The following is an 18,533-nucleotide window of genomic DNA, read 5'->3' on the forward strand; positions in this document are numbered from 1 at the left end:
GGTTGGAGCTGAACTTTGCAGGAAGGTAGATCTCCAGGAACAGGATCGGGCATCCCTGAGTTAAATGCTTAAAACATGAAGACTCATGTTGCATAGAGGTTATTGGCTCTAATAAACTACATGATTCAACATTTTATAACAAAGCACTAAAAGGTTCAGTGAAGGCTGTAGAACTTTGAAATGTAATCTCTGCCTTTGCATGCAATGAACTAAAGCACTGTTCCTGTCAATGCATCACTTTCAAGTTTAACTCGAGGCAATCTTCTACAAAGATGAAATTCAAGACTGCATGTGTAGATTCATTCTTTCAGCATTAGACATTTCTGAGGTGCGGCTTAATGTGAAATTGAAATAGCAATGTTGACAATAGTTATGTACTGCCACCTGGAGGGTGTAGGAAAAGAGGCTCCATCCTCTTTTAGTGATTCCTGACACTTTTGTGAACTCTACAAGGAGTAAAAAGGTGTAAAAGATGGTTTATGTAAAAATAACACATTAAAAAAAAAATCAGTATATAAAGAAAACAGAATAACTGTATATTTTCAGTCACATTGAGGCAGTTTATTTACCCAAGGACAAACTTCAGTAATTTTTAAGCTCCTTAATTCAAATATTTCATTTTACAAATGAAATCCGACTTAAATTTACTACATAAAAAAGGGGGGGAAAACATGGTACATCATCAAATTAGGAAATATTTTTTAAAACGCCCTGAAGAATAGAGCTACAAAAAGAATGATTAAACATAAGAGTACATTTGGCTGCAAGGAAATAATAACTTCATTTTACACAGGCACACGTCACCATATTCACAAAAATGAGGGGTCAGTCACAATAAGCTTCTCCAGGAATTTTGTATCAGTTCAGAGAGTAAAGCCTGGAATGAGCTGCCAACAGACCACACAACACTGTGCCTGTCTGTATATATTCACAAATTCTTGTGTTCGTTAATTTCACTGTCAGTCTAGCTCATTGAAACGTGCAAACATGGCCTTCCGAACCGCCTGCTTGTATGTGGCATGATTCCAGACGACGGGTTCCTTTTTCTTCCGCTTTGGTAAAGAAACAAGAGGGAGAGAGCAGATGAAATCAATGACCCTCAACTGCCATAACTCAAAACATCCTGTAGCTGAATAGACACTCACCTCAGCGGTCTCTAAACCCAAGCCTGGTCTCTCGCTGCCTTTATGACTGTCCCTGTAAGAACACCGCGATGTGCCATGTGTCAATATTCAGGTATGAGGGTCCATATCAATGCCAAGTTTAAATGAAATGTATTAGGATTCTGAAAAAAATCACGAACCTTGAGGTGCCGGCCCATGTGTTTTGCGGCTTTCTTCTTTTTGCTTCAGGTGAACCGTTCGACTCTTTAATTTTCATCTAAAAGACAGGGGTTCAAAATGAGAGCAAATCATTTCATTGAGGACTACTGTGAGAAAACAATGGAAAATATACTTGTATTTGAGTTAAATGTTTATTTTATAAGTCAATGCTGACCTGAAATGATTAAAAATCTACTAGAAACAACTAAAATGATTCAGCTGTACATAACTGAAAAAGGGAATAATGATACCTCTTTTTCCTGGTTTTCCAGAGCCTCAAGTTCTCTCTTTGACCTTTTGATTTTTAGGTGAATCTCCATATTTTGCTAAAATACAGAAAAAAACAATGAAGGGGTCAAAACCTCACCCACAAGTTTTTAAAACTAATATATAATATGCATTTCTTCTCTATAAAATTTGAATTGCATTATGTCAACAGTCCTCAAACACCATAGAAGTTTTAGTCAGAGATTTGGTACCTTATGCAGGTCTGAGAGCTGCTGATGGCGGAGCAGAGCGTCTTTATTAGGGAACTGCCTCCTGCACAGAAGGCACGCCATCTTCTTCCAGTCTGTCAACCTGTCCTCCTTCTCGTCCGCCTGCGGCTGGCTCTTTGTGGGTCGAGCAGCTTCTTGCTTCTCATGTTTCTCTTCTTCCTCTTCATCGCTGCCTGCCCCGTAGTCGGCCGCCAACATGCCGAGAGAGCCCATGGGCCGCTGCCAACACACAGAGGGAGAGGGGGGACTTTTGCTTTCATCTACAATGACACTCACTGTAAATCTGCTTTAGTGTGGGTTATCAAATAACCTTCATCAATCAGGGTCAAGGTGATGTGTGTGCCCTTTTAGCTGTTTGGGAAAACTGAGTCTGAATTCATGAAGTTTGTTTGTGTTCATGTTAAATGTGTGTTGTTGTTGATCCTAATACTGTAAAGTCTCACCTTCAATGATTTTTCATCTTTTTGTTTCGGAGGAGCAAGAGGCTTCTTGAATAATTCATCTGCACCAGAGACCTATATGAATAAGGGAACAGTATGGAAAAATTACAGACAAAACGTTTAAAATAAAGATTTAAAATTAGCTAAAGTTTCTATGGCGTTTATAGACTTCATTTAAAAAAAACACATGTCTGGCCTATTGCATTTCCATTCTTTGTCAACGAGGATGCTAAAACATGCAGGTGAAAACAGATGAGCAAGGATTAAAGAGAAAATTAAGATTTTAAAATGCAGGTCCATTTAAATAATTTATGGGAAATTGCAACACACAACACTCCATAAGAGTAAAAATACCATGTTACAATATTTTGCTGACAGATAAAAAATAAACATGGCACATACAACCCAATCGGTTTAAGTGAAAGGCAATGATTACTTTTTGCACAACCTCTGGAAAGAGTAATGAGAAACAATGCATTCTTATATTTTAAAGAATAAAAAGTGGTTTGTAGCATGTTTCAGGGTTTCCGTTGTCCGGTAATTACCAGACATTGGCCGGTAAAAAAATGAAATGTCCGACAAAATTAAATCTGTCCGGTCAAATTGTCCGATTAAAATTGCCTAATAATCCCGCCCCCCTAACACAATCTGAATTTGAGAATAAGCCTAAAATGTATAAAGCAAAAATACACCGATATTTGGCTATGTTATAAATATAAAGGAACAGGCTCTACCGTTTGAAAGGTATGAAACAACATCGCATGCTGCATTTCAAATCAAGCGCACGCCTAAAATGGCTGTAATATAGATCTAAACAACGAACGATTGAGTGAGACGTTTCAAATATGGCCAAGCCCAGGCAGACTAGCCTTAAAAGCTTTTTTCAGAGGCCAGACGATGGTGAATCAGGAACATCTCATTATAGCCTATAGATCAGTGGTTCTAATCCGCGCACTCGTTTTTTTTTCTCTCTCATCAAAACTGAATATGTTTATCAGTGCATAGTTACAGTCTATATCAAGCAAGGACACGTTTGTGTGCATTTTATTCTGTGATTTCACCGGGATGAATAGAGTCACCACAAAGGCGATAGATTGAAATGCGCGTCCGAGTGAAGATTGCGCAACTCGCGCAGCGCATCGTCCATGCAACTGATAGCAGCGGACACGAGCGCTCTGCTTGATTTCAAAAACAACAGATTTTATCGCTAGATCTCTTATTTAATAGCAAACTAAATGAATGATCTGCTAGTTAACTGGAGATGTTTTATTTATTTGTATTAGTTACATCCGTGCCTCAATGTTTCAAAAAGTGAATGTGTCTGAAACCATAGTAAAAAACAATTGGCGGCCAATCGGACGTTCATGTTTTTTTCCGTCTATTTGAAAGTTAAGCTAATAATAACAACATGTTGCATTCTATACGGCCTGATTATGTCATTTTTTAAGTTACATAAACTGCCTCCAGTTTTCCTCAACTTGACTATTAAGAGGCGATATTTGACCAGCATATCATCAAAATGTCCGTAAAACGAAACCATTTTTTTCTAGCGAAAACTCTGGCATGTTTCTGTGGTTGCTAGCAGGGGGTAAATTACACATTTTATTTAGTATGTAAGGTTTGAGGTTTGTTTAAATTCTTAACTCAGATTGAGCCATAGCAATATGAATATTTCCAGAGCAGAGTCACCATACCTTATTTACATGGACAGGAGACAAAAAAAGAAAAGAAAAGAAAAGAAGGGTTTTCTCACCTTCCTTTCAAAGATGGCGAAGGCTGCATCAGCAGCCTTTGAAGGCCTCTGGTCATCTCCAGACTTGAAGAGAGGTGAAGGAGCTCGTACGGTTTCTTTATGCCTGTTCTGGATTTTCGCCCATCGCTCCATGTCTTTCATTATCTGATAATCAGATCCAAAATTACCCCACAGATTTAACACAGTGTTTTTTTGTTTTTGTTTTCATTTCTTGTAAGGGACAGAACATGTGATGCAATACATGTTAATACCTTAAAAGCTGCTAAACTTCTGGGCTTTTCCTCCTTTTCCTTCTCTTTTTTTTCTGCACGTGGGGCAGGTTCCTCATCCGCCCGCACCTCTGCCCCGGGCTCTGGAGCCACCTCTGGAACAACCTTCACCTCCTCCTCAGTGATGGGCGTTGCTATAACCTCAGCAACAGTTGCCACAGGAATACCAACTTCAGGGGGTGGCTCGTGAACATCAGTGGAAGAGCTCTGGACTGGGACGTAGGTTTTTGTGGCACTATCCCAGTACAGGTACTGCTGATTCTGAGCATCGTAGAAATACTACACAAGCAAAAATAAACATTATGTCATTATACACTGTATTTTATTCATATTACACATTTAGGAGAATTAAAGGGCTATTTCCTGTACTTACCCTTGAGTTGGGGTCATAGTACAGGGTAGTCAGGGGGTCATAGTAGAAGCCTGATGTAGCATCATAAAGGAATGCTGACAAATCCGGAGCATCAGATCCTGCAATAACAGGAGCATGATTATAAGATCAGATCAAAAAGGATCTTCAACTAGAGTAAGTGAATACTGTAAATATACATCTATGCAGAATATTTTGAACATTATTGAATATTAAAATTTACTCTGCCTTATTATTATGCATCAAGTTTCTTAAAGACCACAACATTGGTTTCAGAATCCCAGTCTATTTGTCTGTCAGGACAAGGGCTGAACGATTAATTGCATTTGCGATAATATCGCAATATGATGAAACACGATTTTGTAACCACAAAAGCTGCGATTACACTGGTCACGTGACACGCGAGAGAAAAGCAGTCTGCAGATCAAGCATCAACTTGGCAAGCTACGCATATAGGTCTGGCATACAGGAAAGAACACTTTATTTTTAAAGGGGTCATGACATGGTTTTTGGTTTTGTTTTATTATGTTCCCTTAGCTGCATTTATAGTATTACTATAGTTTTTTTGTACAAAAAAAATAAAAAATATAGTGATTTATGACCTTTTCCCACCCTGTTTCTCACCTCTGATTCAAACAGTCTGTTTTGGAGGTGTTTCCCCTTTAAGAGTTCAGTGTTAACGCCCACTGTTATGATTGGCTAACGTCAGTGCTGCTTATGCATAAATTATTAACATTTTGTATCATTTTTTTCATTATCATTTTGTATCACACGTAGACTACACAATGCTCCACCACGTGAAACTTCGGTCTTCCGATCTTTTACCATCGTGTCAATTCTCAATTGATTTTGATTCAAATGTGCGAGAGAGAGAGGGGGAGAGAGAGAGAGAGAGAGAGAGAGAGAGAGAGAGAGAGAGAGAGAGAGAGTTTGAAGGCGCTCGTGCGGCCGGGGCTCTCTCTCTCTCTCTCTCTGCTCGTTCTTCAGTAACATGCCATGTCACACTCATCCGATCACTCACCGTTCAAATTAAGCTTTGGCGGGCTGCATATGCTGCAAATAAACTGCATCCGACTGTTTTCCCTGATTTCTGGATCGTTCGGCAGCGTATTCAAAGACTCAAACCGGAAACAGCACATCTGCCTAGCATCGCAGTCACCTTGTAAACAGACCTACTCGCTGCACGACAACGCATGCGATGATGCGAAAGGCGTAGTTGTCTTGCGCTGGAGGCGGTCATATGCAAACGACTGGTACGTCACTTCATACCATGGATCTAGAACGAGCTGTATTTAGAGCTTGATTAAATAAATGCTTCGTTTATAATGGGGAGGACGTCTTAAGCTAAGAAACTTGCAGGAAGTTTTAATAGTACATAGATCTCTTATATACCAAAAGATCAAGGCAAATTTGGTTTCTCATGTCATGACCCCTTTAATGTATGTGATATTGTGTTACTTATTCTCTCTCCAACAATTCTGGATCGAGTCTGAGCTTAGTTTTTAAACACAGATGAGTGATAATGCTGCACGTGCTTTAGAAACAACCGTATTCTGCTTGCTTCTAATTTCTTTCTCTCTCTCTCTCACACAAACACACACACACAAACACGACACAGCTCGAACCTTCCGAAAAATAATCTTTCATAAAGTTCGGGGTTTAAGCGAATTACAAGGACAGTCGCGGGCTTCATTGCACAGGTTTTGTCGCTTTGATGTTACTCTTGCAGTGCGCGGTCTTGGCCGCCGGAATTTTCCTTACAAATGCTCCACAAAGGCATTATGTCTTTTGGAATGCAGTTGGCTTATATATTAAAAATATAAAAATCACTGAGAAAGCTGCTTTCATTTTAAAATACTTACGCGCGCTTTGTGAAGAGCGCTCGTGCATGCGGCTGTGAGCGACTCATTGGTTAAATGTACATGCATCTCAAAATGCTTTTATGACGTGAAATTAATGTTAACACTGTCAGTTATATCTTAACCCACCAAGACAAACCACATTTACAATTTCAAAAGAGATATGTGCATTAGTGTGAATGCAGCTTATCGTATCTAAACTGAGGGGGGGGGAAATCACTCCAGCTCTTGAATGAAAAACGTTCAGACAGCCTACTTTTAAATACTGAAAGCACTCTTTGTTTATTGCTTGTAATGTTTTTTTTTTTTTTGTTCCTCTTTATTTACTAGCTCTTATATTTTGAAGCTATATTAGTTTATAGCTTATTTAAAATTCTTAACATGTAATTGGTTTAATTAAATGTGTTTACATATATTTTTTATATTTTCTATATATATATATATTTTTTTTTTAAAGTATGTATATTTACACATGTAATTAAATAGATATTTTAAGTGTTAAGATTAATTAATAAGAAAAAAATTAGATCGGACCATGAGCTGCCTAAAGATTCCCATCCCTACTGTACAATGATTTATTGCTTGTCTTTGTCGACTACTACAGAAGGTAAAGAACTTAAAAAGTAATCGCATATTAAATCGCAATCGCAATATTGGTTAAAAAAAAATCGCAATTAGATTATTTTCCATAATCGTTCAGCCTTAGTCAGGACAGATGTTTTAATAGCATTCCTGATTTAAAATTAAGTAGCAAAAATGTTCAATTCATTTAGTTTCAAACTGTCAGCTTTATTAAATCAATTCAAAACTCTGATTCAACTACGCATTTGAATCATTGCTAAAAATTGTTTTTCAAATGTTTTGGAAAAATATGTTTAAGAATGTTAACAAGATAAAACAAAAAAATAAATGAATCAAGTATTAATAATAAATTATTATAAAATATTGCATATTAGCATGTAATGCTTTATTGGTTCGTATATTTATAAACAAAACTGTTTATTATTTGGCTTAGTTCACCCAAGAATAAAAATTCTGTCATTAATTTATCTCCCTCATGTTGTTCCACATTCATAAGAGTTTTGCTTCTCTTCAGAAGACAAATGAAGATATCCATTGACAAAATTCTGCTGTCCCTCCATTGACAGATAATCAACTACCAATTTGACGCTTCAGAAAATTTGCACTAAACCTCTCGATTCATAGTTTAACAATCTCTTTATGAACTTTTTGAAGAGAACAGTCACTTTATATGAACAGATTGAATTTAGGATTTTATTCACATTCATCAACTCACACATCAGTTATGATGTTACACGGCACGTTTGAGCTTAAGGTTTATTCTCGCGCATCAAGCAGGTTCAGTTGGGCTTCTGTTTATGTTCACTGATCAATGTTTATATGTGAATAAAAGCCTAAATTATATAATCTGTTCATTATATAAAGTGATCGTGTTTCTTCAGAAAATTTGGACTAAACCACTAATTTCATATGGGTTAGTTTTAAGATCTCTTTATGAACTTTTTGAAGCGTCAAAATGGTAGTTGCCTAGCTGTCAATGGAGAGTAAAGAAATAGCACAGGTTTTATAAAGAATAACTTCATTTGTGTTCCGAAGATGAACAAAAGTCTTACGGGTTTGGAACAACATGAGGCAGAGTAATTAATGACAGAATTAACATTTTTGGGTGAGCTAACCCTTTAAGTCAAATAATATACTCATGTTATTTCTATTCAGCCTTTTTACAGTAATTATATAATGCTATAAGATAGCAAGCCCTACCCCTTGACCCAAATGTTTTAGCACGATAAACATTATACTAACAAAAGAGTACCAAAAAGTACCATCAAATTAAAGCCATTGGCAAACAAAGCGTTTCCAAACGCTGCACAAAACCTGTTAACCTTTAAACGGAACAGTGCCATACCGTAGCTGTAGCCGTCAATGTTCTCCGCAGCTCCAGGGAGAGCAGCGTCAGATAAAGCTGCAGTCTGGTGCTCAGCTGTCTGGACTGACTGCACAATTGCCGTTGTCTCAGAATACATCACACCCTGTGCAAGCCTGAGAGTCAGTTACAGTCCAAAAACCAATCTTTCCTGGCTTAAATTGGCCACCCTGTCTAAAAGATGTGTCTTTGTGCTAGTATAACTAGAAAATCACCTGTGTAAAGCTTGAACTCTGCATCGCAGCTGATGACAATGTGACATCCGCTCTTATTGGGTCACCTGCAGAAAGTCCCACAGAACACACATCTAAATATACTATGCTACAATCAATTTCAAAACCATAATAATGAAAAAGTAAAGACCATATACCTTGTACAGCACGTGCAACACCCATAGTCGTATGAGAAGGCGGAGGATAATATTGCTGCTGTGGCGGCTGATATTGATGTTGTTGCTAGAAAAAGAAAAATTATATATGAAAACTTTAATACAAGATATTCGATAAGAAGATGGACCATTCACACAACGTTAAAACACACTAGATGGAAGTGAACTCCGACCATCTGATATATTTAGCTGGTTTTCAGCATCTCACACAATGGGTGCTACGTTTTTTAAATGTTGTATGAAGTTAAAGAAAGCTCAAACTTAAACTTGTTAAAAAAAATACATTCTAGGTGTCTGTTCATTAACAACTAATGTTATGCCTAAATATGACCTACCATCATAACATCTGGAGGGAATCCCAGGAGAGAAGTGTTTGACTTATCATTGTCCCTCCTATAGCTGGAGTGAAAAGACAAGTAACCTTAAAAGGCTTCAAAGCTCAATCAACAATTCAGATCGAAATTTCTTCGTCTATGTTTTATGAAATGTTTCCTCGAAGAACTAAAACCAGAATATCCATAAAATATTCTTTCATTACTTTCATATATTCCAGCAAAGATGAGACTTACTTCTGATTTTTTAAAGGCTTAGCAACCTCAGCATAAACTCTGACTCCATCAATCATGATAGGGCGGGGTTTAGTGAGCAGCTCCACCAATCGTGTCACATGCTGAATATAAAAATGAGTGGTATAGTTTCTAATGGATCAACCAACACCATTACGCTTTTAAACATATTATATTCTAGTTAGCATCATAATATTGAATGAAGGAATAATATACCTCATGCGAATCCATATCAACAAAGCAGAAGCATTTGGATCCAGGTGACTTCCCTTTAACCAGACGTACATTTCGCTCATCAAGGTACGCAAATGGATCGAGTGCTTGCAAAATTGTCTCCACGGTGGTGGTGGGCAAAATGTTCTTAATAATCATTGCTATAAATAAACAAAAACTTTAGAACAAACTGCCACCTTTTATAATTTTTTTCTTTTCTTTTAGAAAATGTCATTCACAGTTGACCACTTACTCTTACTCTCCTTGAAGATTGGATCTGAGTGTTGCAAGTTTTGTCGTGATGCTCTTTGATTGGTCCATTCCTCGGTCTGCTGCTCCACCTCCTGCTGTTGTAGCTGCTGGTCCACTTGCTGTTGCCATGCTTCTGGAGTCAAGTTGGAGCTTCTCTGCCACACACCTTGAGAGGCGGGATCCTGCACAGGTTCGGCATCAGTTTCATCCTTTATATTCAGTGGCAAGACTGGATTTGGTAACAAACCGTCATCGCTGGCTGGAGCAGCTTTTGTTGGTGATTCATGATACTGCAATCCAAATGACATTATTATATTTAAGGATTTCAATGGATGAGTTGCATCATAGTTAAAATCAATTCAAATCTCTACCATTTAAAAACAAAGCTTTACCAAAAAGGAAACTCACCTGTTCTTTCACACTTTTGTCAGGCTGGATATATTTAAGCAGAGCAGTCTTGTCACCAACCTTAACAGATCCCTAAAAAACATGAATAAAGTATTTTAATGCTAATTTATTGTCATCTTCCCAAAAAACCAACCCAACTTAAAGAAAGGTATTTCCAAAAATGCCCAGCAAACCTATTTGAGGCCATTAAAAACTGGCAGGTCTGATCTGGGCTTTGCTTATGCCCAGGTTTGGACTAAAATCTGCTTTTATCTGCCTATTTAATACAGACACTACAATGTGAAAATGTTTATGTATAGTAAAAGCTTTTTGTGGTTATATATTGTTTGTGTACTATCACCTTAATGTGAATGCTAACTATATAGTAATGTCAAACTATATACAAGAAGCAGATCCACTGCAAATTAGTCATCCGTAAACAGGACTAATAAAGAGAAAAGTGCACTTCTTGCAAGTGTGCAGACAGATAGCAGGGGAGAAACTTGCAAAAAAGTTAACCACTAGTACACAATTCACTATAATAATGGGTTGGATGGCCATAGAATTTAATGTTTAAGAGAGGGTGAAAATGGCTCAAAACAGCAGTGACATTCTATACTAGGCCATCAACCTTTTACCTTTTAAATCACATACATTTATGCTGTTTATAAATAGGGTTTCAAAAGAAACTCCATGAAATGGCTGGCCCATCGGGAAAAGTCCCAGTACTCCCTACTGTCGCCAGTTCATGCCTGATCAAAGAAAAATACTGTTTATGGACAAATGTTAAAAATAAAAAAAAATCTTTAAAAACGCTCTTCAGCTTTTAGGTTGAAAGATCATTCTAGGTAAGTGACCTAACGGTGTTATGTGATCAGCGTTTTATCATCTTACCCACTGTCTTGCTGGACCACTGTCCCAGTGATTTGTTGTAGTTTTTTTTTAAGTGGATCAAAGACATAAAGAAAAGTTTTTTTTTAAGTTATCCTGCTATCTGGCCAGCAGAGAGATAGTTTGTAGATTCAGGAGAAACAAGAACCCTGGGCAAAATTATTTTCTGAAAGGTACTTTTGCAGACATTTAACAAAAACGGGGGACATTATATGCTGATACAACCAGAAAAACTCACAGGGAATTCAAGTTTCAGCACAACTGCCAAAAAGCTTTCAACACAAACCCAAGCAAACTTTAGTTTTTGTACTCGCCTTATATTTACAGAAAAGTTTCATTAGAAATGCGGAAATACTAATACACACAAGTCTAGATTTTCCAAGTCTGAAATGTCCAAACAAACATCAGCATGGATCTCTACACATCCACATACACAACAACCATGAAGCCAGTCAAGCTGGAGTAAGCAGGAATGGAAAGAACAAGTTTGTTGTGCTGGATGAGATAAGACACCCAAACTCAAGAGGATGAAATCACAATCCAGGCAAAGAGGAATAAAAGACTTTGGGCTAAAGCAGAACCAAAGAGCACAGTTCTGGAACTCCATAACTCCGTAAGGATGAAAGATAAGTGTTGACACAGCACAAGTATAATACTGAGTCTGCTGCTGCGTGCATAACAGCATAAAGCTTCACCTACAATCGTAGAACAACCTATTAATCAAAAATGTAAAATGTGGAAAACAGCAACTACCACTTTCCCTTTAAGTCAGCAAAATATGACAATCTACAAAAGCTACAGAGCATTTCAATCAACACAGCAATCTTGAAAATCCAACGTTGAATCATTGTAATCTAAGAAAATACAGGAGGCCAAAGAGGAATGCATAATTTTGCTTCATTACCACTTCAGAATGTGCCAGTGGGAGCAAGTAAAAAGTGATCATAAGACCATGACAAGTTGGACAAATGAGGGTGAAAAAAAAATGAAGCAGTTGAAACGTTGAAAGTAATATCAAGAGTTGAAGAAATGGTTGCTGCACAACTTTTTGCACATATGGAAATCCGATTCCAAACTCAGTATGCAGTGTAACAATTCATAAAACTATGTATTTCTGTGTAAAAAGTTGAAAGCGATTACTCAGCTAATACACCTATGGCAATCATCAAAGAACATTGGATTCCTTTACACTATGCTCACTTGCTACGTCTGAAAACTAATGTTGCAAACTAAGTGGCGTGTTTTAATTGGTCATGATTAATGAGTGGGAAAGGTCTTTTCTTGAAGGTCTCCCATCTACCCCATTCCCACCCAGAGCCCAGCCACCTCCCCCTCCCCAGGCCCAAGCCTTCTTCCTGTTAGCAGACAGAGCCGTTGGATGAGGGCGAGGATGGGCCACCTTGTTGGATTCCATGAAGTGGACAGCATCCTCGAGGTTTAAAAACTCCACATAGGCCGTATCGTAGCTGTAACCTGGGAACAGCATTTGAAATACAGATGGGTTTGCGTTAGTTAATGCAGGTAAATAGGAGAATTTTCAAGAGAAAATAAGCAGTGGTTCGTTTCACGAAACATGTCATAAAGCGAATTCATACAGGATGTCTTTTGCCTGTTTTGGCACATTGTATTTCATTAGCAATTTTGCTTTTAATTGTTTGAAGTCACTGACAAAGAATCAGACCAGCCTCAACTCAGAGACACTACAGATCCCAAAATCTACATTTATAAAAAAATAAATAAAAATAGTAGTAATACAAAAAAAAAGAACCAACGTGCAAAAGAGAGCTTTATCTAACACTGATTAAATTTTAATCAGTAAATGTCTAATCACATTACACCTAAAACACATCGTAAAAGACCCACATGCAACAGCAACAAACTCGCAACAGTTTGAACAATTAAAAAATAAAGTTAAATAAAGCAAAGAAGTGTATGGGATCACATGGAATATATTGGATCTTCAAAACCCTTAACTGATTTATTAGATTATGATAAAAATCAAAACACTATTCACTAATAATTAATTGAAGTTCTAGGGATGCCATTGCTACACATGATGTCATGTTAACATCACTGCAAGTTTAAAAAAAGGAAGATAATTATGTAATTAAATGCAGTAATTAAAAAAAAGAATTATAAATTATAAAGATGTATAAGAAGAATTATTAAATAGCATTTTACAGAAATGGAAGATTCTTCAAGTTAAACAAGTAATTTAGAACTGTGCTAAGTAAAGTTGTAAAAGTATAATGACTACAGAATCTTTTTTAATGATTTTATTATAATGATTTTATTAATTTCCAAAAATGTGTATTCCCAGCCCTATATTTTTAGGTTTCGCAGGGAACACTGAACAGCATATTGGTATATTGGATAGTCTTTTGTGGAGAAAGGAAACTATTCTGGCATATTCAAAAACCACTGAAACCTTTGGCAAACGAACCCAGAGAAGAGCATTTTGCAGCAACACTTCGTAGGGCTGGTTGGTATCATCACAAAGTAGGGATGGTTGGTATTTGCGTTTCGACAGTTATTGACTTGTTTATAATGAGATCCGTGTTTAAGAAATTCCAAATTCCCTCCAAACGCATACCACCTTAAAGATGGAAGCCACTCAAAGAAAATTCAACCTCCCGCACAAGAACATGGGGAAAGGGGAAAACAAGAGATCCTGTAGCATGTTCGGAATACTGATGAGCATTTCTTTAGAAAGCAAAAGCGACTCAAATGCAGAAAGTACAATCGATGTAAAAGAGACAGTGAGCGTAAGATTCGGAGAGCGAATAGCGAAGTGTGGTTGCGAATCGGTCAACAATATTTACAATGAACAAAATCTCACCTGGCACTACGTCCTTTATTTTCATGCCCTGCATTGGCACACCATCACGAACTGCGAAAGCATCCAAAATCTATTAAATAAAAATAAATAATTAGAGTAAATACAAAGAATGCTACAGTCAGATTCAAAGACAAAAACACTTCCTTTGACAATCATTCCAGTAATTTGTCATGTTTTTTAAAATCTATTAAGAACTATTTTTCTAAAAATAGTATGAAAATGATCACAGTCTGAATAATAAAATCTTGCTCACCTGCTGCATTGTGGCAGTTTTAGGAATTCCAGAGATGGAAATGGTTTTTGTGACTTTTTCCTGGACACCTGCACTCCTGTAATCCTGGTCCTTTGTATTAAAATTCACAGCAGTTTAAATATTCAGTTGATTCGCAAGTCAATTTCTAATACTAGCGCGTCTGAATCAGCTTAATGTATTAAGTTTTAAATAATTGTTTACTTAAGATGTGAAAATAAATGTTATATTATCCATTATATGTCATATGAATTACCATATGTCACAAGAATTAAGGCAATTTAAAGCAACAAAAAAAAAATCAATTGATTTACAAAGTATTTTTTAAAAAAAAATGTATATACTTAATGCAAGTCAGAATAAAATAGCAGTTGGAATAGAAAATGATTTTCTTGCTTTCCATTAAACAAAAAAAAAATCCAACCTGAGAACCAGAGTCATCTGGTCTTTGAGCTGGACCCAGTTTGGATTCCTTGACATCTTTCTCAGGGGCTTGAAGATCCCCAAGATTGTAGTCGTATTTGCGTCCTGAGCCAGTGCGGTAATCAATGTCCCTATAATCCTGATCCTGTCTCTCACCTCGATTACCCTGGTTTTCCTTTGGCCCAGACACCAAGCTTTCTCTCGGTGGTCCCTGATCTGAAGCAATGTCACTGGATCCCTTAAAGGGCACATGATCACTTGCGAAATTATGCTCTTGTTTTGGTGGGTTCTTGTCTTGGAAATATGGAGGTCTACTTCCTGCTGGTGCAGTTCTGTCAGGCTTTTCGTCTCTGTCACTTGGCCAGGGTTTATCACCTTCTCTAATTGGGGCATTTAGAGGGGGATCAATTGGAAGAAGAGCTGGCTTTGGAGTTGTATCTCTGCCTGGGAAATCACTAGGAATATTTTTGTCCCAGTTTTGGAGTTTGGAGTCTCTTTCTGATCGATTAAAGCCTGTGCCATCTTTTCCCAGAAACCCAGACTGCCTGTCTCGGTCTCTTTCCTTGAACTGAGACCGCTCTCCAAGATCTACATCTTTTCCACGGTTAGAGAAAAACTTCTCTGGCATCTCTCTCGGGAAAAGTGGCGGCGTTCTACCCAACATCGGTGGAAGAGAGTCTCTGTCTCTCATGCCTTGGCTGCGCCAATCGTCTGAGAGTGAATCAATTTCTCTTCCTCTGAATCCCATGGGGCTGTCAATCGGTTCTGGGAATTCTCTATCCCTGAGGGTCAACTCGTCGGCTCTGATCATGGATTCTGGGCCACCACGACCCAAAGGCATATCAGGTCTTCCTCTGATATCCATGGGAACACCATCATTGTCTCGAAACATCGGAGCAGGATGCTCCCTAAAGTCATTGGAGGATCCCATGCGGTTTCTCAGATCCATATCAGATTCAAACCTTCCTCTTGGATTAAGTTGAGGAGTCACACCATGTCTTTCAAAATCCATCACTGGTCTGTCTCTGGAGGGCATGTCCATGCTGAATCCATCAATGCCACCCATTCGTGACCTCTCCCTATCTCTCATGTCCCCAATATCTCCATTTCCACCCATAGCCACCATAGCAAGTCTCCTCCTAATGTCAATGGGAGGAAGCCCAGGCATATCCATTTGAAATCTCTCCCTCATATTCATGAATCCATCCTCTGGCCCCCTCATATTACCACCTTGCATGTCTCTGCCGCCCATATCCATTGGTGGCCTGGATTGACCCATAAAGCCTGGAGAATTCTGAAGGTTGTTTCTCTGATCCAATTCAAAGCGCCTTCGAAAATTCATGTCCATTTCATCTCCAGGCCTGAAAAACTCTCGGGAAGGCTCTCTTCCTCGGTCATGAAGACCCATATCTCTCCCTCTCATATCGGGTGGGCAGTCGAACCGCCTCATGTCCATGGGTGACCTGTCCATATTCATGCCATCTCTACCTCTGAAGTCCGGTATTGGGCCATCTCTACCTTCAAACATGCCTCCACGAGGTTCCCCACTGCAATAAAACCAGATGCATTAGTGCAACCTTGCAATCTTTTACTTTTTCTCAAAATATAAACTGACTCACAAAGATGTAATTCATCACATTAACAATATACATTTTCCAAAACCAGAAACTGTCCAAATAATGTCAGAGAGTATATCTCTATATAGATATAGGTATACAACAGTACCTAGTGTTTTCCAATAAAACCTAATAGACGTCTTTGTGTAAGAAGTTTTGCTTGAAATATGTGCTTGAGATATACAATACTGTGCAAAAGCCTTAGGCCACCATTAGACTTTGTTTTAGCAATGGTATAATGACCATATATAATATTTTTTTTCAGTCTCTGAATATGACAAGAAAATACAGGAAACTTGTATGCAGTATTAAAAAATAGAAAGAAAACCTGAAAAAACGGTTTCTATATTAAAGTGGCAAGTATTTAGTGATCTCCCCTTATACTTGAGCAATAGCAGGAACCTGGCTCTTTTAAAGCTAAATGAAACCGAAAAGGACTGGAAGGCCAAGAAAACTTTCAAAATGAGTCAGAAAAGAAATCAGAGTTTCTACTTTGAGAAACTGGAAGTAGTCCAGGTCGTCACACTAAATACTGATTTTTGCTTAAAGAAGCCATTTTGTTGTGAATTTGTGGTGTACATATTTCCTGTATTTTCAGTTTGTATCTTAATAAAGAGACCAAAAAATAAATATTGATGTTCATTAAAACTTTGCTAAAACAACAAAGCTAGTGGTGGCCTAAGACTTTTGCACAGTTCTGTATTTCTTGAAAATAAAGGCTATTTGGTTTGCTACTTAGTCAGCTAGTTTGACACCGGGTTTTTTAAAATCAAATTGAAAGCTTTTTAAGATTAGCACAAATAAATGTTATATTGTATGATTACCATCTTAACAGTAAAAGGACTGTAAAATGATGTGAAAAACAACAACAGTTCAAAAACCGAAGTATTATAAAATAATAAACCTCACATTTCAGCCTTTAAATATTTTTTAAGAAAATGCAAATGGCAAAATCTGCAAGTTTTGATTTTTTTGTGTGTGTGCGATGCATACTGACCGCAATTAATTTCAGGTACAATAAAATGTTAGCAATTTCTAACAGAGTTTTTAGGTTGTCCCACAGTATAACTGCACTACAATAAAGAACCGATAGGAACATAACAATTGATGACATACTCTTGTGTGGGAGCATCCGATGAAGTGTACTTGATTTGAAATATCTTACCGAAAGGGCATTCCTCCTCGTGGTCCAGGTCTTGAACCGTTCCACATTGTGTTCCTCCTCTCCTTGAAACTTTCCCTTCAGCGCGAGTTTCGCGTGCTGAACGTCGTTTCACTTGGGAAATAAATAATATAACTGATCATTAAAGATCAATTAATTTGTCATTTAATCTATTGTCACATAACATCCGGGCTTTAAAGCTTCATTCGGATAAATAACTTATACTTCACGGAACAAAGAAAATAAAGATATTCTGTCATAGAAGGAATAACGCATTTCATTAACTATTAAACGTTTTAGAAGGCAAATGCAAATGTGATATTTGCATAGCAACACGACGAGGTCTTATGAAAACCGTTTTCATGTAATTTTTCAGGATTGAAAATTTGGGGTTGAGATTCAGACTGAAAAGCAAGTAACGTTACGTTGTCAAACCCTCATGCTAACGCAATACGTCTGACTAGTGTGAGTATCTAAAAGCGCTGAGGTCAAACTAGATGTCAAATACATCGTTGTGTGAGTAATACACATAAGCATCATGTCAAAATACTAGTTTGAGAGCTCATATATTTATTAATAAGAAGGCGGGTTATTTCTTTATTCAGCTCACAAACCCGCCCTCATAAAAGAAGGCTAACGTGCTAACTTTAGCTCTCAATCAAGACATTTTTTTCATGTCACGTAGATATGGGCGAATTAAACAACGTTTTTTTAATCCATCTTTATTTTACAAAAAGCTACAACTAAAATGGAAAATGTCTACTCTTAAACGTCTGTAAAAACAATTTAAGACGTCTCACCTATCTTGTTGTGTTCTTTCCGCGGGGTCCTTGGGGTTTAACGTTACAGACAAAAAGAGGCGGAAGAGTACATAAGTTACTCCGTTTCCGGTGAATGAGGGCTTATTGGAGTTGTAGTTTTAAAAACAAAAATAAGACGAGTTACCCTATGAAAGGACTATAAATGTAGTTCATTACAAATAATGGATATCTGTCTTTCTGTCTGTCAACAAAGTGTATTATAATTCAAAGTATTATTCATGTAATATGGATTTTTACTACTGCCATAATACACATTCGCAGCTACACAAT

The 18,533-nt window shown here is 37.5% G+C and overlaps 1 protein-coding gene across 1 annotated transcript; it reads right to left on the minus strand.

Moving 5' to 3' along the window:
• Positions 1-539: 539 nt before the first annotated feature.
• On the minus strand, positions 540-18,319 carry rbm6 (RNA binding motif protein 6). The gene is made up of 23 exons (XM_077198161.1): positions 18,243-18,319; positions 17,446-17,556; positions 14,666-16,211; positions 14,245-14,334; positions 13,992-14,061; positions 12,552-12,625; positions 10,283-10,354; positions 9,876-10,164; positions 9,626-9,783; positions 9,413-9,513; positions 9,179-9,242; positions 8,826-8,910; positions 8,671-8,735; positions 8,438-8,561; positions 4,655-4,752; positions 4,264-4,560; positions 4,013-4,156; positions 2,263-2,334; positions 1,802-2,038; positions 1,574-1,648; positions 1,304-1,380; positions 1,146-1,197; positions 540-1,052 (listed from the first exon to the last, which is right to left on the minus strand). Exons 2-23 carry the CDS (start codon positions 17,490-17,492, stop codon positions 960-962), a joined length of 3,930 nt encoding a protein of 1,309 aa, XP_077054276.1. The 5' UTR covers positions 17,493-17,556; positions 18,243-18,319; the 3' UTR covers positions 540-959.
• Positions 18,320-18,533: the final 214 nt, after the last annotated feature.

This window comes from Siphateles boraxobius, unplaced genomic scaffold (genome assembly GCF_051911475.1).
Source record: "Siphateles boraxobius isolate OS27281-9 unplaced genomic scaffold, OSU_SipBor_1 41, whole genome shotgun sequence".
Classification (NCBI taxonomy): Eukaryota; Metazoa; Chordata; class Actinopteri; order Cypriniformes; family Leuciscidae; genus Siphateles; species Siphateles boraxobius.